This window comes from Apus apus, chromosome 9 (genome assembly GCF_020740795.1).
Source record: "Apus apus isolate bApuApu2 chromosome 9, bApuApu2.pri.cur, whole genome shotgun sequence".
Taxonomy (NCBI): domain Eukaryota; kingdom Metazoa; phylum Chordata; class Aves; order Apodiformes; family Apodidae; genus Apus; species Apus apus.
The window spans coordinates 1,759,131-1,785,952 of record NC_067290.1 but is presented as its reverse complement, the minus strand read 5'-3'; the positions used below and the strand labels follow the sequence as shown (position 1 = coordinate 1,785,952).

The following is a 26,822-nucleotide window of genomic DNA, read 5'->3' as shown; positions in this document are numbered from 1 at the left end:
AATCATCATTGATAGCATTAATTTACTAATAACTAAACTGATAGCATTAAGATGTTAAATTTTTGTTCTAGTTACCAGCTGTTGGGTATGGCTATTAGCTTTCTATTGTATTTTCTCCATAAAGCAGAGTAACTTCTGTGCATTTCAAGAAATTACTCCGCGTCAGTATCATGGACATGATTTCTTGGAAAGAAAAATGGAATGGACTGCCTAGGGAAGTGGTGGAGGCACCATCCCTGATGTGGCTCTTAGTGCCATGGTCTGGCTGATGTGGTGGTGTCAGGTCATAGGCTGGACTTGATCTTAAAGGTCTTTTCCAGCCTTGGTAATTCTGTGAAAATACAATAAACGTTGCTCCAAAAAAAAGGCACCAATATTCACACTGGTTGAATCTTCAAGAAGAAAGAACTCAAGACAGACTGGTTAACTTCCATGAGTTGACGTAATAATTTCATTTTATACACCACAATTCTGTAAGTAACTCAGTCCATTCAGCAGGTACCTAAAGCTCCCAAACCATTTGTCCTTCTGGTTGGTGCAGGACCAAGATCACATCCAGATGCCTTCCCCTGGGCACAGCTCCCTGCTGGAGTCCAGCCCACCTCCCCTGGCTGCACAACCAACCTACTGGCTTTTCAGAAAATGGAACAGTCATGGCTAACAACTACCACAGCACTGATACAAAATTACACTAAAAATTCATTTAACATGTTTCAACTTCAGTATCAGTGCCTTCCACTGTCTATTCAGCACCTCAAAGTAGGAAACGTTCTGGTTTGACATTTTTAGGATGCATTTTTTCAAAGGAACAGAACACTATTTTTACAAGCAGGAGCTTGCACTCACACTATGTTTAACTTGTTTTATCAAGGCAGGCATAAATACATTTTCCCCTCCCAAAGCCAGCACCACCAACTAGGAGTAGCCCTGCTGACTTAATACAGAGATCTTTGGGATTTTGAGACGAGGAGAAATTATTCACAAACAAGGCCTTGCTAAATAAAACCATTGCTACATACCTACACTAGAGAACTGCAATTTAATAAGGAGCATAACCAGGAGAAATGGAAATTCACTCCAGGATACCTTGGAGCTCCTAGAGCCCACCACATTGAAACCAAACAGCCCCTGGCAGGATACATCATAATGCAGATTTTCCAAAACAGACCCCACAAAGGCCTGAAAAAGCCCTTCCACAACAAGAATTTCTCAGACAGGGAAAAATCAGAACAGACAAGCTCTCTATGGTAAAAATTGTTTACAAATATCTTAAATGCAGCTTTTTGCTTCAGGAAATAGCTCGCCAGCCAGCAATGCTTACTTTGTGATGTTTCTGGTTAATACTTGTTCTAAATCTCCAGTGTCTCATGACTGCTGGCTTCATATGTTGTTATTATTAATTAGCAACAATTTAATAAAATAAAGGATGCAGAGACATGCAAGATTCAAGGGCCTGGGTAAGTCCCTCTTTCTGCAGTTCAGAGAGCCAGCATTATTTCATTATTCATCAGAAGGTGCTGAAAGAACATGGTTATTTGATCAGGGCCTGCAAGCAGTAGGTTTTCTAAAAATATCTGCAGTTCCATTTCTTGGGAGCATGTTTCTACTTCTTCCTTTGCAGAAACCAATTGCGTGGCAAGCTGCAGCACAAGCCATCAGCCAGCGACACAAATATGCCAACAGATACTAAAAAGGTTAGAGCAATCATATTTCATTCATCTAGTTTGCAGAAATACCACAACCTTAAATAGAGGGGGGGAAGGGGAAACCCCTTCATTCAGACAACACACCCCTTAGGGAAAAAACAAAGTGACATGGAGCTCCTGGAATGAGTCCAGAGGAAGCCACAATGATCAGCTGAGGGCTGGAGCAGCTCTGCTCTGGAGCCAGGCTGGGAGAGCTGGGGTGTTCAGCCTGGAGAAGAGAAGGCTCCAGGGAGACCTTAGAGCACCTTCCAGTGCCTGAAGGGGCTCCAGGAAAGCTGGGGAGGGGCTTGGGACAAGGGCAGGGAGGGATGGGACAACAGATAATGGCTTTAAGCTGGAAGAGGGGGTATTTAAGTTTGAGATCAGGAAGAAACTCTTTAATGTGAGGGTGGTGAGACCCTGGCCCAGGGTGCCCAGGGAAGCTGTGGATGCCCCTCCCTGGAAGTGTTCAAGGGCAGGTTGGATGGGGCTTGGAGCAACCTGGTCTGGTGGGAGGTGGCCCTGTCCATGCACAAAACTTGCCAAAGTTCTCCCTTGCTCTAGTTTATGGGCCCTAGACGGCCCATTCCCAGCAAAAGGAGATAACCAACACAGGACAGTAGTTCAAAATCAGAATGAACTCTTACAGCCATGATTACATCTCAATCATTTAACACAGGCACTTGATAACCTGGGATGAACCTCTTCTCAAGCAGCATTTTCAAAATGGGAACTGGCACATGGAGAGAGACTGCATTAACTGCTGCAGGTATTCCAGTAGGACTAGGGAAGTGGAGCTGAGCTGCCACTCCATGTATCATGGCAGCATTCTGCAGTGCCCACTAGGCACCAGGCACTGAAGGCACCCCAGAGACATTGCTCCCTAAACAAAGGTGACACTGATAGCTTGAGAAAGAGAGACGAGAACCATCCCCAGCGTTCAGAGCAGAAGGAAATCAGGCAGGGGACAGGAAAGATCTTGTCTTTGTCAGTACCACTCGAGGCACAGACCTCAGACAGGTTTCTAAAATCCTCACAGCAATATTCACATGTTCACTCAAGACAAGTCACAGAAGAAAGTGGACTTATGTTGTACTCTAGCTTGTAGCTCAAAAATTTAAAAAATGCTTAAAATTGATATGGATAACTCATTCTGCCATACCTCAGAAGCACTGCTGTTTTATAAAATCGTTTCATAACAAACAAGCCAAGGTAACTACAGTCACACACATTCAAGCAGCCAAAAGCATTTTTAAAGTTAAGAAACTCAAAGAGCAAAACATAACAAAACCCAATTAACTAAAGCTCTCTCCCCAGAACAAGCTGGACTTCTGACACAACTTGGGTGGTGGGGTGGAGTTTTTTTAATAACAAACCATCAGAAAAATTAGAGACGATTTCCAATGCAGTGAGACCCAGTCAAGAAGAATTTTCAGGCTGTAGACCTGGATGACAGCTTGCAACTAATCACAGGAACAGCAGCCTGCTTGAACTGCAAAGAGATAATAAATGTCAACCTGGAGAAGAGAAGGCTCCAGAGAGACCTTAGAGCACCTTCCAGTGCCTGAAGAGACTACAGTAAAGCTGAGGAGGGGCAGGGAGTGATAGGACGAGGGGTGATGGCTTTTAATGGTCAGAAGGAGGATTTAGGTGAGACATGAGGAGGAAATTCTTCACTGTGAGGGTGGTGAGACCCAGGCTCAGGTTGCCCAGGGAAGCTGTGGCTGCCCCATCCCTGGCAGTGTTGAAGGGCAGGTTGGATGGGGCTTGGAGCAACCTGGGCTGGTGGGAGGTGTCCCTGCCCATGCAGGGGGTTGGATCTAGATGATCTTTAAGGTCCCTTCCAACAAAAACCATTCTGGGATTCTAAGAAGGGGATGGATGGAAAATGTTAAAAAGCAGCTATTAGAATTCTGTACGACAACAGTATCTACATTTGAAGTGTATTTAACCATTTCCCCAGCTAAAACTGCAGACTTCCAGGGATTTATTCAATGATCCTAGGGTACAGTTTGTAGGGTCCCTAAGATGACTGCCCTGCCTCTGTTCTGCAGGGTCAACCTCTGGGTTGCAATGCAGGCACAGACACCCAGCACTGCCTCTGCCTCCCCATGTGGCACTGCCCACCCGAGCAGGGCACTGCAGACATTCTGAAGATGCTTCATTTTTGCTTCCGTGCACATCTAACAAGCAATCAGGAAAAGAACATAGAGGAATAAGGTACTTCAAAGAAATAAATTCTGGCTGGTTTTTTTGTTTTTTTTTTTTAACCTCTAAATGGGTTAGACCATTTTTGAAGTTGTTTATATGCCAGTTTAGGCTAAATGAAGAAGTTGCAATAAATGAATTTTTGCTGCATAGTGCCTTTTGAAGAGTGAAGAACATCCATTATGAAACTATAAAAAGCAGCAATAGCAAACTGTTGTGTTTATCTTGTCACTTGACATATCAAAATACCCACTTAGTGTCAGCATAACAGACAAAAGTGTCTACAAAAGCAGAATTTTGCTCTGTGTGGAATACGTGCCCTTATTTCAATGACAAGTCTTACCAATAGAAAAGATTCTTAATTACATGGTGTTTTTCAGTATTTATGACACTGCAGACCAACAGTCACGTACAGTGAGAGGAAAGGCCAGATATACAGATGTGACTTTGGATACAGTCTAGTGAACATTTGGAGACAGACTGGTTTTATTAGATTGCTAGATGCATTAAACATCATAAATCCACAGCAAAGCTCCTCTGAGACTATTTGGTCAAGTCTATCGAGGGACACACTTGAGAAAGAGATTCCTAAATAGAGACCAGATTTTAATCTTTTGCATCTACCTGCTCTCATTAACCTTACAAAGGAAATTATTTATTAATTATAAATATATTAAAATGCACTAAGCCTTCTCTCATCTCAAGGTATTTGTCGTTAATATGTACAGAAAATAGCTATTTGAAGTTGCTGTTGCTTCTTTTTAATTACTGTTTGCAATTAATAGGCTCCTAGCAAGCTCTGTGGGAGAAAATGAAAGAGGAGGCTGGAGCTGAACTACAGCTTTGTTAGCTCACAGGTCCTCCCAGAAGACTAATAGGTTCAGCGCCACTTTCTCTCCCCCTCTCCTCACACTTGGCTGGCCTCCAGCCCCCCGTGTGATGTTTGGGCCACGGATGTTCCCCAGGCTGGGTCACAGATGTGGCTGTCCCTCTGCACAGCCTTACCCAGAGTCATGGTGGCCTGGGGTTCCAAAAGCCATCTCTGCACGCGGAGGGAAGAGAAGCAGTGAGAAACTGGAGAGGGGAAGCTGTGGGAAAGGGATGGCAGGCAGGCAGAAGGGGTTAGTCTCTGCACAGAAACCTGCTGTGCTGCCATGGGGACACACACCAGCTGGCGCAGCTCCGGGAACAGTGTCCTCCTCACCTGAAGTGAGCACAGAGCTCTCCTCATTCCCAGTTCACACCTGTGGTGCCTTTGGGCTAGCACCTTTGTAAGCACAGGGAAAGCTCTCCGGAATCCTTGTAAAGAAATCCTAGTTGAAATTAGGTAAGCTTAGTTAAAAACAGCTCACCACAATTTATTCATAGAATCATAGGTTGGTTTGGGTTGGAAGGGACCTTAAAGATCATCTAGATCCAACCCCCTGCATGGGCAGGGACACCTCCCACCAGCCCAGGTTGCTCCAAGCCCCATCCAACCTGCCCTTCAACACTGCCAGGGATGGGGCAGCCACAGCTTCCCTGGGCACCCTGGGCCAGGGTCTCACCACCCTCACAGTGAAGAATTTCCTCCTAATGTCTCACCTAGATCTCCCCTCTGCCAGTTTTAATCCATTCCCTCTTGTCCTCTTCACTACAAGCCCTTGTAAAAATTCTGTCATATTCAGTGTGAGCAAGATGATGTAGAAGTTACTCGATACCATCTGGTTGGCCAAGATCTATCAACACCAAGTTTGTAATTTTCTGTAAGTTTGCTTTTTTTCTAAACACTTTTCTAACTTCTCACCGTGGACACTTTTATTCCTTATTTTAAGTAAAGGTATCTCTCGTTATTAGAGACAGAGGTAACAGAATGTTAATATTCTGCATTATCTTCTTTCCAAATACTAGTAGAGCAAAATACCTAACTTGGATACATAGTTTTGGATTTGAATTCATTTAGTGCACACACACACACACAAAAATAATGAGTGTTCACCTTTTCTTCATAATTCACAGTCTTTTTTCTTTTGTCCAATCAGCTTTTCTGCTTACTATGGCCTTAATTTCTGCACTTGGTTAGATTAAGTCATCAATCAAATCTCAGATGAATCACAAAGATTTCACAGCACAGGACTGTAGAACGGGATAGTTCTAGCACCACACGGCAGAACAATCTTCAAGTAATTTATTAAGAGCTTCCTGTTTGGATTCATCCACAAGTTCAGGGACAAAGAAGAAAAAAATTGGAAAGAGTACAGGAATTCTTGCTCCTGTTCCTGTTCTAGTGAAGGTGTGGAACAGCTTGTGTCCCTGTCTTCAACACTACGTTGCCACCACTTCTTTGCCCTAGATTTGCAACACGACATTGTCTTACCTACCAAACCCCAGGGGATATGGGAAAATGTGTTCAGATTACATGTGATTCTGTTGCTTTGAAACAGTTCTTCTTTGCAGGAGGCAGGGAGGACTACAAACACCTCTTCTTTCAAAAGCACTGTCCTAAAAATCACCTCCAACCTTCACACACAGTCAGTTCATCCCTGATCGCCAATAACAAGTTAAGCATCCTCAAGATATTTTAGTTTTGAGAGCAAGACATAATTCCAACTACATTTTTGGAGCTTTATATATATTAAAAAAACACAACACAACAACAAAAAACCAAAACAAAAAACAAAACAAAAACACACAACCCCCAAAACAAACAAAAACAACAACAACAAAAAACAAACAAACAAACAAACAAAAAAAAAAACAAAGAAAAAAACCCCAACCAACAAACCCAAAGCACTCCTGTGCCCTGATACCAAGCTATGCAGACATCTCCAGGGAAAGAAAGAGTTCCCCTGAGACAGTGCTCTTGGCTGCAGGTAAGCTGAAAGACGATAAATGAAACTTAAAAACTGGCATCTCTGGTTTTGAAACCTATGAAGCACTCCCTGGGTATTACTGCTGCTTTTTTACCTTCCAGGACATGTCTGATTCCATACTCTGAACTTCAGAAGGGCACACTTCTGGATATGCAAGACAACACTTCCTTCCCACCCCCTTTTTTTTTTCTTTCCCCTTCTTGTCTTACCTCAAGGTGGTGAAAGCCATTTTTAACCAACCACCTACCTACATGAACCAACCCCACAGCCCCTGCTATGCCAAGCAGATAATTCTGACTCCATTACCAATATTACAAGTTCTTCCTTTTTGCAACAAATACAGACACAGGATATTAATCTAGGGTTTTGTTCTTTCCATTTTTACAACTTCTCTTATAAACATTTCCTCTCAAGGAAAACCTAGCTGGTAAAAGCATTCGGCTTGATCTGCATATTAGTTGTTTCACTGCCATATTTTTGATGGTTGGCTATACAGTTACTGTCAGTTCTTTCCTCTGACTGACAATAAGCACGTTTAGAAGGGTTTGCATGCAAGACAACCAAGTGAACAAAGTCCAAGAGAAAAGCTATTGTTTATAGTAGAAAGCACTGAATAAAGTGGTACAATCCCACCTTAAAGAAACAGTCTAATCCTGGAAGCCTACACACATTTTTCTCTTATAAAAAAGTGTAACTGTTCAAACGCTCCTGCCTCCATTTCCTGGGCTTCCGAAAAGCAAATCCACTCTGCACCATATTTCAAAATACCAATTTCAATCTGGATTTTCACCAAGAGTTCACTCCAGAGTCACTTAAGCGCACATTAAGTTTTAATGTGGAAAGGCACTGTGTGCAAGCTCCATCTGCTGCAAAGCAATGGCAAGGTAACAGCTACAACTCAACTCTTTAATTTTGAAAACTAGTAACCTTAAGTTTCCCCCAAAACGAGCATAAAAGACAAGCTTATGTTTTCTAATGAGAATTGTTTACAGCTGCATGGAATTCATGCAGCTTTGGCAGATGTTTGTCTGTACCCTCCATCATATAGGCAGGATAGTTCATTTACTACTCCAACCACACAGCAAAACAGGAATATGCTCGAGGCAGAGATCTAATGTCACTTGGAGAATTTATGGGAGAAGAATGACTTTACTTAGAAATAGCCCCTGGAGATTAGTGCAGACTGTCCATTTCCTTAGTTCTGAAATTTAAGAAGAAATTCCCTGATTTCCTATATGTTACTTTTCAATATTGTTAGGAGAAACTATAAGAAAAGGTTTAAACTTGTGGAAGCCAGAACAGAAATTAAAACCCCTCTTTGGAGGTTTGGTTCAGGGCAAACTGCCCTGCTTGTATCATTTTATTAGTCAATACTTTTCACTTGCATTGGAACTGAGAACATACAAGCTTTAAGAGTCACATCATCCTTTCTGAATAATGAACTAACAATTCATTTGTTTGCATAAAAGTCTGAGTGTACCTTCCCATCCTTCCTCTACTGTTAATTATCTGTTGCCTACTACCTTCCTTTCAGGGAGCAGGTAGAAATTTTGCCACTAGCTAAGCACTCACACAGACAAAAAATTAAAAATCAGCTTTTATTATTCTCTTCTAATCCTAAACCTTCAGTATTGCCCTATTTTGGCTACAGAACAGCAGCAGGATCTTCATCCTCAAAGTGATAATTAAAATGCTCATTACTGAAGCACATGAAAGACCTCCATAAAAGCCTCAGACTGATAATGGTTGGGTTAGGCAGGAGTGGTCAAAGATGTACAGTGTTAGCAGAAGAAGGACAAACCAGCTGCTCTTCATACCAGTGGGGCAGGGGTGGAAGCATCCCCTGCTTATTGTTCCAAACAAGGAAGTTCAGACCACTCAACATGACACAAGGGGGTGGGGTGTTTTGGTTTTTATGCTGTGGTTTCCATGGCCTAATGTAATTTAGAACTGGGGGTCACCCCTAGCAAAGTGTAAGATAAACTACTGACTGAGCGTGGCCTGAGAGAGGTGTTCAAGATTCATGAGCACTGAACTGCAAGCACAGGTCTAGAACACATATGTATTCCAGAACTGATATGCACCAGGAGGAAGGTTGGGAGGATAGTACTGCACCTCTTGCATTAATCTCTAAGTCCCTTCCATAATCAACCAGATTGCCCCAAAATCTAGACACAGTGGGTTGAAGTGAGGAGTTATCCTTGAATTTGACCTCTGGCTTCTTCAGCTTTCCAAGCTTGCTCAGCACGTGTTCACACTGCTTTTACTACAAAATTAATTGAAATATAAAGGAAAAATATTTTAAGCCCCCACTCTTTGTGCCTACACAATTCCACCAGCTGAAACACATAGATGTTAACATCTACTGTGGAGCTGGAACAGGAAATTAAGAGGTTATGCTTTTTGGTGTGATTAAGATAAATGGAATAAAATGTATTTAGATAGTATTTTGAGCACTTTCAAAGACTTCTTGGAGTCCTTTAAGTGCTTAAGACATAACATATTTAATAGTTACAGAAAAGGACTGCTGCTCACAGGCTATATTGGGTCTGCATCCATAGATACATAAGTTATTATTCCTTTTTTTCAATTCAGTTTAAATTGTGACTATTTCAAACTTAGACCAACATCATATATTATGTTGCCTTAGAACATCTCTGTTATTGGAACGTAGTTCCACAAGACCCAAGAAGGGTTTGGTCTTCATGGAGTAGAAACCATGTGTTCTACAGAGGAAACCTTAATGTTGTTGTGATTTACTTTACGATTTTAAAGGAAAATTTGTAGCTATTATCCTAGGACAGAACAAGGACACAAGCCATGATTACACAAACCCCTTAAACTAATGAAGCAGCACTACAGAGTGCAGATCCTGAGCACATGTAGCTATTTTGGTTTATGCTGTCCAAGTAGCACCCCTTTCTTCTTATGAAATCTCAGATTTCCAAAAATTTGCCCACCATTTCTTCTCAACAAGACTGCAGTTAAAGAAACAGATTTAAATGGCACATCCATCACGTTAATAACATTTAGGCACTGCAAGAATTATATTGCAAGCAAGCAGGTACATTCACTACCCCGAAGCATTGAGAAATGACTCATCTTCTGAAGCCAAGACTGGAAAGAACTACCTCACACATGCCCAGTCTTTGGAGAAAGAGATGGATTGCCACAAAGTAAGGGTCTTATACAGCAAGGGCAGGAAGAGGCAGAAGTGATTCTGATCACGTTAGGGCTGGAGCTACATCCAAGACAGAATCAGGTGTTTAAATAATGGACTGAGCAAAGAGCAACTCCCTCCCTGCAGACTGCTCTGTCCCCACCATCCAGCACACAAACAGCAAGTGTTTCCATGGACAGGGCTGCTTCACAGAACCCCTCTGCTCTGCTAAACCTGCTAGTGAGAACCTGGGCATCTTGGCAGACACAAGAGTAAAAATGTAATGGCCGTCCAGGAAGCAGGTTATTACCTTTGCTCTCCCTTAAATGATCTCTCTACTTTTTAAATTTACAATATAATCCAGCAAAAGTTCTGTACTCTTTACAGCATCAGCACAGCCCCTTCATATCTCCTCCTTTTAATCACTTCATGAGCACGTGCAAGAAAACTCGCTCCCACTCCACAGAACAAGGTTTATACAGAAATTCAGCCAAGCAGTGAAGTTAGAAATTACTGAAATGTCCCAGTCTGTGTATCACTTAGCCTTGAAATTTTAAACCCAGTCATCTTTGCATTCAGCCAAAATACTTAGGCAGACCACTCAATTTCTTCAAACAGAATGCAAGAATAATGAAGAAAGCTGGCAATGGTTTCCTGGACTCCTCAGTCATATTTCCAAAGTCCATCATTTAACAATGAGTGTCCTTGATTTGTTTGTTCAGCTTCCTCAGATATTATTTTTTTTCTTAAAAATGTAGGTAGCTACAACAGAACACCAGGAGCTACCAACTGTTGGTTCATTTAGTAGCTCTGCTCTTGGTCTAACTTCCTTCTTATGTGATCTGTCTACTAAGCCAAGCCTTAGAGGAGAGTGATGCTACTTCTTCCTAAGAAGGTCTAAAAAAGCCACCAGAAGCCAACTATTTCTTAAGAATCCAGATTTGGAAAAACTACTTTGGCTTTGAGTTTCAAAGAAAGACTAATCTCACAAAGCAGGTCTAGGTTAGTTTAAAGGCAGGCTGCTTCATCCTGTCATTTTGAGTGGTGTTGGAGCAGGTGCTCCTCAGCATCCCAAAACAATAGTGTGTTCCCCCCTTCCCCTTCAGCATGCACATCACTCGCTGATGACACCTTTTCCCAGATAAACTTATGCATTTCTCCAAGGTCTGCAAGGAAGGCTGTTAAATGAATCGGATGCCTAAGTTGTGAAGGACGTTGTGGAAAGCATTCTCTAAGGAACTACGTTACACCTGCTGTATGCAGAGGAACAACACCAATTAAGTCACAACACCTGCAGGAAGCGCAGCACATTTTAGCGCCACAGGATTACAAATAACAGACTAGTTCATTGTCACAGCAGACCCGCTCCTTCCAAGTCAAATACTCCTTTACAATAGACAATCAAAGCAATGCTCCAATACCTTGCTCATGTCATCTCATTCAACTCTCTGTATCTGTGTTTCTGGAAAGTCCATTGTCATTTTTGCAGAGACGCGCACTGGTCAGGAGGTTACTCACAGGGCTTTTCAAAGCAGTTCATTGCAAAACCAAAGGCAGCAGAAAGGGATTATGAAAAAAGAGCTGTGACATCTCAGGCAAGCCAAGCTTATCTCAGTATATTCTGAGAACATATTAAATGACAATGTGCAAGCTGGAAGACTCAGCTTCATTGCTGAGTAGAAACCTGCCTCAATGTATGCATCTAAGCTGAGTGGCTTATTAGAAAGTTAGTGACTGAAATGACTTCTTGCTGGATTTTTGATACTTGCTTGAGCACAAAGGACATTTTTATTCTCTGAGCTGAAGAGTGGCAAGTCATCTTAATTCATGCATAGGATTGGTTTAGGGTGTTTAGAAAGGAAGAATATGATTTATGTTCAAGGTTCATTGTAGCATGAGTGACACGCTCCAGTCTTTACCACTTCTAAAGTTTTGAATATCAAATTAAGTTTGACTGCATATTAAACAAAAGTACATGAAGAAACTGAAAACCAAGATAACCAGAGATCTCTAACTGTACTCTTTTAACCCTTCAAAACACAACTCTGGAGCATATGACTTGTCACTTTTGCACCATTCACAACACAGGCTAGAATAAAACTTGACCAAAACAAGAAGCAAGTCCTTTAAGTGTATCTAGCATTTAGTGGAGTTCTAGTGATTCTGGCTTCAATCTCTAATTTTGTAGACAGATACTGTTTCTTGCATTAAAATTCAGACGAGGAATCTTATTCTCCTGATAGAGTTAACTATTACAAATAAATTACAGAGGTATCCCAAGTAATGTGCTCGATTTAATCAACAAAAAGTTAATGAGGCCAAATAGATGGCAGAAATTAGGCACGACTACCTGACAGGTACCTGACAGGTACTTACAGATCTGTTCAGCAGATAAGGCTGTGGGATCAATATGGGATTTCAGCAAGTGAGGGCAGCAGTTCTGGAGACAAGTTACAGTGCATTACTTTCTCCTCTTATCCTCTCAGCAGAAGACAGCTAATAATAGGGCAAAGCAGAGGGGCACAAAAGGTTAAAGCTTTCAGCTAGTAATTTCTACTGAAGATGTCACAGAAGCCTTCATAGCCTTCACTCTGCTTTAATTATACAAAGCATGCATGGAAGGCTTTCTTACTGCCTTCTGTTCAGTGTTGAAATGAAGGCAAAATGTAAGGCTTCATTTACAAAAAAAGCTAGAACAACATAAGTATAATTTGAAATAGTTTGATACAAAATTTGGTTGCTACAATTATCACACAAAAAACCAATACAATACAAAAACCTAGTGATTTATCTTGTTTTCATGCTCTACCTCTGTATGATATTGGTGACCACAGGAGGCTGAAGATAAACTAAAAAAACAAGTCATAGATTTACAAAAAAACAGAAGACTCCTTGGCCTCTGCTTCCATATGTGGAATACATGGATGTCTACACTCACATTCCACTATTCATCCAAGCTCAGTGTCCCAAACAGGGTGAGACAACAGATGAGATGTACCTGCACAAAATAAGATTTATTGCAAACAGTACCAAGGTCTTAACATTTGAACTGAAAAGGCACAAGTCGGATCGTATGAGTGTTGGGATATTGGGGTAGCAAAAGAGGATGTTAAAGCAATAATGGAAGGAGGTATCTTAACAATAAAATACACAAATAATAGTTGACAAAGGTTACCTATTTGAATGTTAGCAACTTATGTATCAGTAGGTCTTATACTGGATCTAAAACAATAATTAGAATAATACCTAACCAAGGTGATAAAACAAGAGTTGTAATTATCTAAAGGATGTTAAGGCCTTAAAGTTCTAAAACTTAACAGTGAAAGCTTTCTTAATGTTTAAAGCCAGCTGATGAAGTCATACAGAGAGTTAATCTCTCTCCCCCTTTATGGCTACAGCTGCATTTCCCCTGTCTCACCCCTTACCCTCTGAGGAGTGACCCCTCGAGCAGGTATCCCTGCTGGAGGGGAGAAGGTCCAGAAGTCTCCTAAGGAAAGTGTCCAGGAGTTTCTCTGATCTAAGATGGGATCAGGCTTTTATAGAATAAAGTGACTGACTGCTGTCATTTCACTATTTAGCTGTACCTCCAAAATCTCTCATAAAAGGAAAACAGCGGAAAAACCCACAAAGGCCCTTTTCTCACCAAGCAAACTCTTTTGTTTATCTGTTTGTTCTTGTTTTGTCTCTATTTTCGGCCTAGTTGTGGCTGGGCTGGGCTCTGTTCTTCAACACCAGAGAGCAGCTGGTGTTACATCAGCTTGACCTTCTCTTTGTACTTTCAAGGCTGTTACCAGCTGGGAGCTTGCTAAGCCCTTTCCTTTCCTATGGGAATCTTTCCACTCCAGGCCATGGGCTGTGAAACTGAGACTGAGAGCAACTGAATCACAAAGGGAAACTGAGGCAGGCCCACTGAGGTGGATCATTCTGCTACACCCAGCAGTTCCCCTTCCCTAAGGCAGTTTTTGTTCAGCAGTTCACACACCTGCCTTCAGTGGCCTGAAAAGGAGAGGGGAGCACATCACTGCTACTGCTCTTCTTTTCTGCCCTCCTCTTTTCTGCAGGAAACTCATCATTCAGAAGCCATTCCAGGTAGGATAACATTTCACATACAGTTTTTAGCTGTTGTAGGGAAGGAATTCTCCACTGATGCATAGAGCCCCCCCAAGTCTTCTGTCAAGTAGCCCTGAGGAGTTTATACCAAACTGTCAGGAATGGTTTCCTATTTTCCAAGGAAGCAGGAGTCCCTGCCTGGGGGTTTAAGGATGGGAAGATGCTGTAAGCACTAGCCACCCAAGCAGCACTTCCTGATTTCCCCTGACGTCTGTTCCTCCTGTTCTCCTTCCACTCCTCCACCTACATCACACCAGCAAAGTCTTGGTAGGAGCACGTGTCCTATCTGAGTTCCATGAGCAGAAGTGGTGTAGCAACACCCACACCAGGGAGCTGTGAGGGGTGTATTTCCATGCCTCTGAAGGGGAGTGCACTGCCACCACAAGTCGGGAGCCTCAGAATTCTCTGAATAAGGAAAAAACTATTGAGAGTCACATAAAATCACAGCAAAAATTGACTTTTCCCTTTCTTCAGAAAGCAGAGCAGGAAACAACCACCACCAATCACCACCTAGGCCCATAAACACCTTGTCAACCACTCCAACTTACTTATAGAAGTTCCTAGGAAGCACATACATCACAAATGAAGCTTTAGCCTTGATTCCAATTATTTGTAATGCAGATTTTAGGGTATTTGCTTTTCTTCTTTACTGTGATAACTTAAAATGTTCTTTTTGTCTTTATGTTTTTACTAACATACTATTCTGTTCTCAGTTTCTCCAATACATGGTTTGCTTGCTCCATCTTCCATTTACTCACAATTGCACTTACTGGAATACTTCCAAAGGCATAAAAAAACCAGCTCAGATGAGGAACCAGATATCTAAATCCTAATCCAAATTAAGTCCTAGTTCAAGGATCATTCTTGAATTACACTGAGGCATAGAACCTCCTAGAACACAGATTTAAAAAGCAAAAAAAAAGGACCTTTGAAGTTACCAATGGATTTTTACACAGCTATTTTTCACTATGTATTTTCCAGTTGGATAGAATAGTTGAATAGTCTAACCATGACTACTTGCACAAAGCAATGGGATCAGAAAGAAGAACCATGGAAGTTCTCTTTTATTTGGTTTTAAGTTGTCAGTTAGAAGACTCCTACCTAAAAGTTGCTGCATTACATCCAAACCAAGGGTTCCTCTGGCTTTAAATCCTCTCTAGAAGTGTCTAATATATTAATTCTTTTGAAAGAAAGATTCCATGGAAGAAAGCTGGTATTTTTTTCACCAGTGCACAGAGGCAAATCATTACCAGAACACATTGCCTCCCACTCATGATCCTATCAGTTTGTACACACACATGGATTTCCAATAGTTAGTGTAGACTGTTTTCAGTGTTCTGGACAGAAATGTGTGCCAGTTAATTCTGTTCCTGAAGTCAGATTTTATTCTGGTCCTCACAAGGTTATCTGAAAATAATCATGTCTCCATTGAGAAAACAACCAACCCACTGCCACTCGTTTAATTTAAATATAAGCCAACATCAGGTCAGACCCCATGCTCCTCTGGAGCTCCTGCAAGAGCTGCAGCAGCAGGGATGTTGTGCTGTGTGCCCCAGTGCTGGTTTCTAGAGATAAAATCCCTCAGATCTGGTGGAATGTGCAATGAATAAGTGTCCATCTCAGCCTGCAATGCAGCGGTGTCTCAAGGGTACAGCATGCTCTGAGCTCTTCTGAAAAGGAAATGTAAAGAGAAGCCAGAAAGCAGCTTCATTTGGCAAAAGCTGCAGGGCAGAATCTTGCTAAAACACTAGTTTATTTAGAGATGATTCTCCTTGTCCCACCGAACGGGAGTAAATGTGCTGAATTCTACCCTGACTGCAGGCTTGGCTTGAATACCCTGCTTGGCTTGACTAGAGCCAGGGCATTGAAACCAGAATTCAAGCAGGTAATTACAAGCTGTTCAGCAGATGCTACAGAACCAACTTTAACCAAAGCTCTTGAAGAGCATTATGAAGCACACAGATATTCTATGTTTTTTTCTTCTTTATACTCATAGTCTATACCCTAGATTTAGCCAGCTTTTCATGGGAATTCTAAAAGAAAATAAAAGCAACTCAGAATTACCATAGAATGGCAAAATCATGAAGGAAATTCAACCTATTTTATCAGCACAAAAGAGAAATCCTCTGGCACTAGAAGTTCTCGATGTACTGAGTTAAGTTGTGCACACTTGCTCATTAAACAAGGTTTATCTCACAGAGTAACCAGTGAGACTGTGTGTGAAAAACTCCTTCAAGAATTGGGTATAAAAATGAGCTGCAGTGAATTAATGTGAAATAACTTAACAAAGCTTTGTCTTTTTAAGATTGCAAATTCACCAGCCACTGGCCTGTCAGGAGAACTCTGTTGAGCACAATCTGCACTTCAAAACTCACAGAAATTACAGCTGGCTATTTCCAGCAGAAACCACTTCAGACAAAATGCTTGCATCCAGGAGTTTGTCTGTCTGGATGGTATCTGGTTTTTAGCAAGACTTGATTCCACTTTTCAGCAGAATAATCAGAATCTCAGCAATTCAGAAGTCAAAACATTAGTAGAATACATTAGCTGAAGCAAAAAATGTCATTAAATTGCAAACACACACCTGCCTGTGTTTACAGAACTACTGTAAGAAATTCAGCCCTTTCCCTTTAATTCACCTACCAGTGCAGTGCTACTGGATTTCCTTGTTACTTGAGCCTATGGAAACAATATTGTGGGGTAGAAAAGCAGTTGGATTAGTCCATGCAGAACATTTTGTCTACAGAAGAAGAGGGTGTCACGGGTGGGATGCTTGGAATCATTTGCAGAACCTGAAGTTTTTGAGTCATGAAATAGTGACATGCCTAACAATTCTTCAACATGCTGAAGAGCAACCCAGAAAAATAAAAAGCTTACCACATGAAGTACACAAACATGGACTTCTTTGGAAGACTGTCAGGTTAGAGGTCCCCTCAACCATCTTCCTCCTGCTAGCTAGCACTAGCAGGCAGTTATACATACTTTGAGGCAACAACATGATTTTGGCTGCATTGCCTGAGAACTAGAACTCAATTAACTCACTTCTTGACTAAACAGCCTCCAAACCCCACAGTATTACTCTCTTGTTTTTCTTCTGCCAACATAGGATGTTGGAAGGATGGAACAATAAAAGGTTTAAGCAATAATGTGTATGCTTCTCCCTGTTCAGTTCCTGAAATTTTACTAGATAAAACCTCTATCATTTTAGCTGCTCCGTGCTAAAATGTCAGTCTGATTAACTATTAATAATGGCCTGGCAAGGGTTTTTGGAAATGCATTAGTAATTCTGCTTGGCAAGTCAGAGATGTAATTTGAAACACTTAGACCAATTGTTGAGGTACACACTCAACCTTTTTGGAAAATCAGAAAAGTTTTAAAGCACCTCAAATTGGGTACTTAAAAAAGTTAAGGCACTCAGTATCACCTGAATATCCTGACAGTCTAGTTGTAGTTTACAATCCATTTCCATAATCCCCTTCCTGAAAATCGAGTGCCTGAAATGCCACTCCTGCCACTGCCACCTTCTGTTGTTATACCAAATGCAATTACACTTGAGGAAAAAGCTTCGCTACTGTGAGTTCATTCCACTTAAGGGTAAAAAGAACATCAAGTGAAAAAGTGGTGAAAGCTGTATTACAGAGCTCAAATAATAAACTCCCTGTCAGCTAAAGCACACACATGGTCATGTTCTGCTCTCTGAAGCCACTTGAAATCTCTGATGAGATCCATCTCACAGCATACCAAGAGGAGCAGGGCAGAGGGTGAAGGCCATATGGTGCTTTCAGATATATCAAAAGATATATTCAGATATTATTAGAGGAGATATATTCAGATATTATTAGAGGAGATATATTCAGATATATTAGAGGAGCAGGGCAGAGGGTGAAGGCCACACAGTGCTCTCAGATATATTAGTGCACTGAGAGCAGTGGTGCAAAACTCTTGCTAACCTGGCTGATGAAGCTCTTCCAGCTGCTCTTCCAGCAAGCCAGAAGCTTGGCAAGATGCTTTCCACCATCCAAACCTTCATTTGTCCATTGCCCTTGAGAAGGAAACTAGTGATATTGCTCAGAAGACTGATGGGGCAAGACCACCACCAAGCACCAGCCCACCTCATGGGCATTAGTGTCCGTGCAGAGACAGAGCAACATCCAGGGGAATTACTCTGCTTGACACACAAGGTGTTGCCTGTTTACCACGTCTCAGAGACAAGCCTTGCTGAAACAACAGAGAAGAGAGCAAATCTCCCTGTTGAATCATGAAGCCTTTCACCACTAATGTATTTTACATTCCCTTTGCATCCTAATGGCATTCCTGTCCCATTCCTGTCACACAACACAGTTAATTTTACTATCCATTCATTTCAATACAACTTTCACCAGTGGTGAATGGTGTTCCATACGAGTAATTCAGAGAGCTTACCCATTTTACTGTAATTCAAGCATCCACTCTCTTTGGCAGTGGAATATATTGCTTTTAGAAGCTTTTTTTGATTTTTTTTTTTTCCTTTCATTCCAGTTCCCTTCCAAACCACAAATTAAGTTCTAAGTGGTCACACAGATAACAGTACAAGACAACACTGATGGCACAATGTATCTGAGGAAGGTCTTTCAGTTACCTACCAGATTTATAATTAGTCAAAAAATGTAGCTATTAACAAAAGCCTGAAGAGCCTTTTACAGGCAGGTTCTAAGCAACCCTAAAGCAACAGAAACAGTTATGAGAAACCTGCCTGGCACTGTCAATTCTGCCAATTATTAATTTTAGTAAGTCTTGCTAATCCTTCTTGTATCATTTAAGACAATTTCTAAGGTATAACCCAAACACAAAGTATGGGGGGGGGAAATAAATCCAGTCTGGTACTAATTCTTATAAGTGTGTATTTCTCTTGCAGTCAAAGGGCAGAGCAGATATTCTAGTTGTGTATAAACAGGAATGTTGGCACAGCATTTCAGAAACAGATAATACAGGGCTAATTTGTTTACATCAGCTCCTACAATAGCTGGAAAAAAACAATTACAGTTGTCTATTAATAGCAGCTTAATCTAATTCAAGAACCTTGTTATTCAAGAAATGTGTTACTGAAGACATACACTAGTGCTTGCATCTCTCAGCCTTCACTACTTGTATCATTTTATCTACAGCCAGAATTGAGATTCCGCTGTTTCAAATATCATCAAGTTCCCAAAGTGTGGCTAAAGTGCACAATGAAATGCAGGGATGCAGCTGAAGTCTCCTGGGCAAGCCACTGGGACTGAACTGAGAAGATCTGCTCAGTGCTGTGTGGCTGCCCCAGTGGGGCAGGTCCCTCACCCTCCTTTCATCTCAGCACAAGGCTCTGCTGCCTGGACACAGCTCCTGGGACTTGGGCCCAGGCACAGGATCCAGCTGGCAATGCTGTGTTGCTCTGTTCAGTCATCTCTCCAAGAAGACTGATGTGGCAGATTCTCTTCCTTAGTAGCCTTGGATTAAGAGGAGGAGTTAACTCACAATAACACACAGTCCAAAAGTGAAGCACAAAGAGACAGGCTGGGAGAGTTGGGGTGTTCAGCCTGGAGAAGAGAAGGCTCCAGGGAGACCTGAGAGCACCTTCCAGGAAAGCTGGGGAGGGACTTTTGACAAGGACAGGGAGTGACAGGACAAGGAGAGATGGTTTCAAATTGTAAAAGGGGAGATTGAGATGAGATATTAGGAAGAAATTATTTTCCTGTGAGGGTGGTGAGAGCCTGGCCCAGGTTGCCCAGGGAAGCTGTGGCTGCCCCATCCCTGGCAGTGTTGAAGGGCAGGTTGGATGGGGCTTGGAGCAGCCTGGGCTGGTGGGAGGTGTCCCTGCCCATGCAGGGGGTTGGGACTGGATGATCTTTAAGGTCCCCTCCAACCCAGCCCAGCTGGTGATTCTATGAAGGAAAGTAGTTATCCCTGTGAAGTCAGTCAATTCCAAAACACTTGTTCAGTGGATGTACACAGAGCAGATGGTGTGTGGTAAAAAGGTTGAGTTGCTCATTATTCATGGAGATGACCAAGAACTGAGAGCAGGAATGGAGTGCTGCTCTGAGCACTCTGTACTGAGACTGTTCTGTCAATGCCCCCCCCTGCTCCTGGAAAAACAAACGTTACACGCGTTACAGATTTGTTACACACACTTTCCATGCAATTCTAAATTGCACAGGATAATAGATCTTTAAGAAATAGGACTATGTACTCCCAATCTTATTTCACTATTATTTTAATTTTCACTCACTTGTTCTGTAAAAGTAGATGTTTTATTTTTATGAAAAATATACCTTTATTCATGCCACATGTGTGGAGTTAACTATTAAGGCTGACCCAGATACAGTTTGGACAACTTGATGAATGCATTGCTGTCCTTGAATTCTGAAATTTATACTAAAGTTATGTACTTCTAAAGCCATTAGCAACTCCACAGCCATCTCAGCTACATGTTTCCATGCATTTTATATCTGTTGGCATTAATAAAACTGATTTAAATTAACATCAAGAAACTCATAATATTCCACTCTACTGTAGAAGGTCAGCCTGACATTTACATAGAAAACTATTGGGGGATTATTTTTTTCTTTTTAATTAGTATCAAATAGTAATTTTACACATTTAAGGAGTGGTTAAGAACTGTAGAAAAGCCTTTATGGACTCATTAAAACAAGCCAGAAAAGGCCCTTCTTACCTATAGTCAGATTGCAAAGCAATACATCTCAACTGGAAAATCAGCTGTAGAAGTCTGTCTTTAATATCCCCAAACCTGTACTCTGCAGGTTATCAGAGAGGAGGCTGAGTCACACAACAGATGTACTGAGGTAAAACAGGAAGGAGAGCACCACAATGTTGCTCCCTGCTAGCTGTTCCCTCTGGCTCGATGCCTCCAGTTTGCAGAAGTCAGTTCACAGCCCCCCCAGCCCAGAAGCAGGCTGATACCCTACAATTCCTTCCTGCTCTAAAGTAAATTAGACAATTACTTTTCCACTTAATCTAATGTACATCTTTACAAGAAATGAATCTGTTTGCATCATCCTCAACAGACAGAAAGCTTTCCCTGCCCTCCATCTATTTGCATACTGAGAATTACAATCTCAGACTTGTTTTCTGGTTCAGCTAAATAATTTAGCTGTTGTTTTCTCCATAGCTAGTACTTCAACTGCCCTTGTTTTTTTCCTTTTTTTAACTGTTCTCCAAGCTCTTCCCTCTTCCTTTGCATATCTCTTCAATCCTGTGAGTATTCACAGGACACCACGCTTCTTTGGCAGTAGCCTTGGCCCCTCAGTTCAGAGTCCCAAGAACTCCATGCTTTCATGCAGTATTGCTACTTACAGCTTACCCCGGGTTTGTACTTCAGTTCTCCTCTAAAAAGCAGCCAGCTGGGAAGGAACAACAGCTCCTAAAGTGCTGGGGGCATCATGAACAGTGGTGATGGGCAGCTTAACTCAAGTGTGTTTCATCTCACGTACTTTACAGGCAGAAAGGCCACAAAGGAACACCTGGGGAAACTTAATTCCATGTCTTCAAGCCACTCGTCCTACTATTAATCTCTGATAAGAAGAGCAATGAGAACAGGAGGAACAGAAGAGAGGTGGTGTTTCTGGGCAGGGCTGAGAGGTTTGCTAGTCAGAGATGCTTACTGATCTCCTGAGTCCCTCTGACACACCCCTCAAACCCTCCACCCTTGTGTTCATCAAGGACCCAAGGTCCAGAGTAGAGGTAAGAGGAACATCATCTCCTTACTAAACCTTACTAAACCTTGAGACATCCTATTATTGCAAACTTTGATGTGATAGATTATACTACATTTATACATTCTTATCTGTAACTGTCAGGTCATACCACTAAATATTAAAATTGCTTGTGAAACAAATTGCATTTTCTACTGAAAATATGTGAACAAAGACAGCTAATTAAAAAGGACCATCACACTGACAACTTCATAGCTCATGCTATGCATGTGCTCAATACACCCAGGAATGCAAAATCTTCACAGCAATTTATCAATTTTAATAGATTTTTTAAATACCTAGGCCTGAAAATCACATGGCATTCACCAAAAGGAAACCAATGCAAGTTTATCATAATACAGCAACACCATAAGCAGAAAGAATTTTAAGGGCTCGCACAAACAACAGGATAATTTGTTATTTTTTGTCACAATGAGAAAGCCAAGGAAAAATAATATCAATATTATTTTTAAATTGTTTCAGGATGATATCTAGGATCATATTGCTTTTTTGTCTCTGCAGAGTCAGATTCAGCACTTACTGCATTTCAGAGCACTTCAAAACATCTTTGGGATAAATCTTCATCCTTATGGCAAGCTGTAAAGCTACTGAAAACAAATCCACCAAGGAAATAACTTTTGCAACTGAGAGCAACAGTATAAAGTTTTAGGGCATCACTTGTACTGGATGTTCCATTCCAGAATGAGAAGAGCCAGCTCTTCCTGAGCAAGTCTCAGCCAGTGTCTGACTGCACTCGCTCACCTGCTCCAGCCTAAGCTGACCCCAGGCTTCCCCAGACCCATGCCCAGTGGCCAGGCTGGCACCAGGCTCTGGTGGCCCCAGCTGTGGACCACAGGTCTGGGGTGGGAGGAAGCCAGGGACAAAGCAAGCAAAAGAGAAAAACAACAACCCAAGTTATAGATATTTGCCTGCCTACTTGAATCCTAATCTCTCTCTTTACTGCTCAGAGAAAACCGCTGGGAAGACCCTCCTGGAAGAATTTAGAAGGTTAGCCAGGATGACAATGGTTTGACAGGATGCAGGGAAGGAAAAGGGCAGGATGAGCCTGCTTTGGAGCAGCCCTGCTCTGCTCTCCACAGCCATGCCCATGTACCAGCTCCAACCCACAGTGAATTCAAGAGACTGATCTGTTCTCTCTCTCAGCACCTACTAGAAATTCAGAGAGAAAAGTGAATTACTGCACTGGCTTATCTCATACCCACATGGCACTGGACATGCTTTAGTGTAACAAGCCACTGAGCTGTCATCCAGGTTTCTCATGGCAGAGATAATTCAGCATCCAGGTCTCTAGAGACTGAGAAATACATGCCAAACTATCACCCATCTGGTTTCAAAACAATCTGCTGGCAGTAAGAAGGTAAAAACCAAATGGTTGCATCTCAAGTTACTTAGAATTATCCTTTCATCTTGAGTGATAATGCTAGTGACATTCCAACACTACAGTCCTGACGGATACTTTTGCTTATTAACCAAAAGCATAAGCCCTTAACTAATCTCACTCAAGATAATATCTGTCCAGATAATGCTGAGACAGTGCATTTTATTCCTGGCTTCTCACCTGCTTGCAGCTCCTTGCTAGACTTTATTCCATGAATTCAACTGAACAATCTGGCAGAAGTCATTGGCACAAGATGCTCAGCATATTGATTGGGGGTACTTTGCTGATACTTTGTGAGCAGGAATGATTATTTCCTCTCTTTGGAGTTTAAGCACTGTCCCCTAGACTGATCTCATCATTTCATTTGAGATGATTGCATTTCATCTTAATTTGCCAGAAATATAGGAAAAGAACATGAAGCAAATTGACCACAATGTAAAGCGATCTAGACATAGATAAGAGCAAAGTGAGCTTTTGTCCAAGACAAAAACTGACCAGGATTTTAGGCAGGGAGAAACATAAAAGCCCGTCTTCTGTGACACTCCACTTCTGCTCTGCAGAAACAGAGTTTAAGAGGTAGGATGGAAGAGTTTGACTGAAGGAGCATTTCAGGAGGAGCATGGCTCTGTCTCCTGCTTGCACTGCCTGCTACTGCATTCATCTGTTAGCCTAATTTTAGGCTATCATAAAAGTCTGGAACTGTCTTGGAGCAACTCCAGTTCATGCTGAATAACAGAATTAATTCAGTGAACAGCCTCCAAACAGAAGATTATATCAGCACTCCAAGACCCATGCTGATTGCCTGCAGGTTTCTGCAGAGAACACATGGTGTTGATTTCCACCATCCCCACCCTGCAGCCTGCACAGAGCAGAAAGATGCCCCATGCTGGATTGCCCGTTCCTATTGACACACCAGCTCCAAACAGACCCCTCCCTTCAGGTGGGGAAATTATCTGGCAAGACATATTAACATCATTGCTCCAGCCAAACACCCACCCCTGCAATTAAATCATCCCAGGTTAAAGATCCATCCTAGGAGCACGGGCTGGAGTCCTATTAACATTAAGCATTTCACTAGCACCCAAATCAGATCTTAAGTAACTAGCTGGAAGTAACTAGCTGTCAGCTGTGCCTACACACTACTTAAATGATCTAAACCAGGGACTCTAACAGGTGAGCTTAACTCTCCCCAGACTGCAGCAGCAATACACCTCCCCACCTAAGCAACCCAGTCCCACAGGAGGCTCAGCAGGTCCAGCCAAGAAGGACCATTATAGGCTGAAATGTCACCTCAGTCATAGTGCTGTAAATACACATGCCCATGAGCTGACTTTTAGTTTGCAACAGCTGATCAGCATCAGTCCTTCCACAGCTTGCCAGCACACTGGCAACCCTCCTAGGAGTTAAAAAACTCAAGGAATGAAACACAGGCACCTTACTGCAATCTTAACTATAGCAGCTGTATATTAAAACATGCCACCAACAACCCCAGCACAGCCTGGAGATCAGGTCAATGCCATTTTAAAATGTATTTATTTTTAAAAGAAATAAAACACAAGGTCTTTAGTTGCAAAGTCCTGACAATCCTCAAAACAAGTTGCAGGGTATTATGGTGAACTCACAGCCAGTGTTTTGGTCCTTGTTATCATTGATCAATGGCCACACTCCTTGAGAATCAAGACATCTGCTTAATTGCAATTGTCTAGTGAAAGTGAAACATCCCTGTGTGTCATTTAAAGTTCCAGGCCCTTTTAGAGCACTTTTAGAAGCTTGACAAGTTTGACTCGTGCAGCCACATTTTCAAAGAGGCAGGTTTCAGAAAAACTACCCTTGAGGTAGCAAGTATAAAATACTAAACGAGCAAGTAAAATAAGTGACAATTATATTAAATTCTCTAAATTATCTGAGTCTTCAAGTGCATAATGAGTATTGCAATAATGAGCCAATGAAGAGTCTCACTGTCATGTAAAGAGACTACAAAGGAAGGCTGAACAACCACATGGATTTGTCCCCAACACAAACACTGCCCACAAAAACTGGCAGGCAGCTCACAGCTCTGCCAACACAAGTGACCACTTGGTATGCACTTTGCTGGAAACTACCTAAAAATAATTTTTTGCAATTCTCAGAACAAATAAATGAGTCTTTAAACATACTGGAGGTAGAAGTGTCCAGGATATGTGATGTTATCTATTACTGAACTTATCCAAGGTAGAAGATCCTTCATTTAAAGTGCAAATGGCATGCTAAGTAGAACCAATTTTAAAAAGCATTAAAAAAACATCTGTTTCTACTTAATGCTTTTAAATAAAGTTATGCTTTCAAAACAAAGTATTTTCTCAGAATAAAGACATCAGGACAGAAAGAACACCATGTGCACATACCTGAGGCTTCTTGAGTTTTCACCTTCAGACCTGTAAAATAATACACAAATAATTAGGACATAATTACTGTTGTAACTTTTATAAGCCAGATAATCTAAAATTAGTAGATCTTTTTGTGCATTCTCTCCATTTGCATCTCAGTTTTCCTAAAGTTCCTTGTGCCTTCTCTTCTAGTGAGACAACTAAAAAAAGAAACCAGTCTACTCAGCTTTAGAATAAATCTACTAAGTTTAAAAACAGTTAACTGTTGAAATCAATAATTGCAGTATTAAAATACATGCTGACACTCTCTGAACCCTCATTAAAGACCTTCTATAAACATGCAATAACAAAAGATTTATGTTCCATATTTGCAAGTTAAAATCACCAGCTTCTGACATTATTCTAGAAGCAGATAAACTTGTACCTTTTTTTTTTAAGCCTTGCTTCACTCTTTCATTTAAAATGTCATAAGCAAATCAGTTTAGGAATGTAACCCCCAGGCTTTTTGGGCACTAATCACAAAGGGCTAGAGCTTGCAAACAGAAGTAATATTATATATTTTAAACCCCACACTTGTCTGAATTTCATAATTCTGCAAAAATCAGGGATAAACTGTATTAAGTTACAGAAGCTCTTTAAAGGGCATATTTTTCTCAAGGAAAGAATTTTATCAATCAAAATTGGAACAAAGCCTCTCCCCCCTCCCTCCCACATTTTTAGGTAAGCAAATTTCATGTCATTCACACTGACAAGGTTTCCTCCTCAGAAGAGAAACAGAAACAACACTCCCAGCATTTCATGAACAAAATCCAGAAGAAAACACACAACCATTTGCCCAATTCTTTCCCTTCCCCACTCCAAAACAATCCAGCCTCAGTGTTACAGAAACCTTAAATACAGTAGAAGGCTCCACAGAAACAGGAACCAAAACGTACAAAGCAAAGCAGATTTCAGAGAAAAACAGCCCCAGAACACCCTTTTTGTGTCATCATCTAACCAGGGACCCAAACAAAAAGGTGACCAGTATGAACTTGTGAACTTGAGCACTTAGTGACAATGAGCTGGCACCAAAGTTGCTTCCTCAAAATCAAAGACCAGGGGTTTTCTTTAGGACAAAAGAATCTTCCCTAGTTTGGTTTAAGAAACCCAAACCTATATCTTACTACAATAACTTCCAGTGGCAACCTGCTATTATGCTTGAGGCAGCAAAAAATTATGGCTAGGAAAAGTTTTGTAAGGCCAGTGCTAGAAAGCAAACAGTACTAACATCTAATTGTCAGAATCTAGTGTAGAAATAGGTACCCAAAACTGACAGGTT

At 41.4% G+C, this 26,822-nt stretch overlaps 1 protein-coding gene across 1 annotated transcript in view; it reads right to left on the bottom strand.

Annotated features, from left to right (window-relative positions):
- The window catches only part of LOC127388211 (IQ motif and SEC7 domain-containing protein 3-like), a 165,449-nt gene that overhangs the window by 69,018 nt on the left and 69,609 nt on the right, over positions 1-26,822 (bottom strand). The window contains exon 3 of the mRNA XM_051627480.1: positions 25,523-25,552. Within this exon, the coding sequence (XP_051483440.1) occupies positions 25,523-25,552 (30 nt within the window). The remainder of the gene's footprint in view (positions 1-25,522; positions 25,553-26,822) is intronic.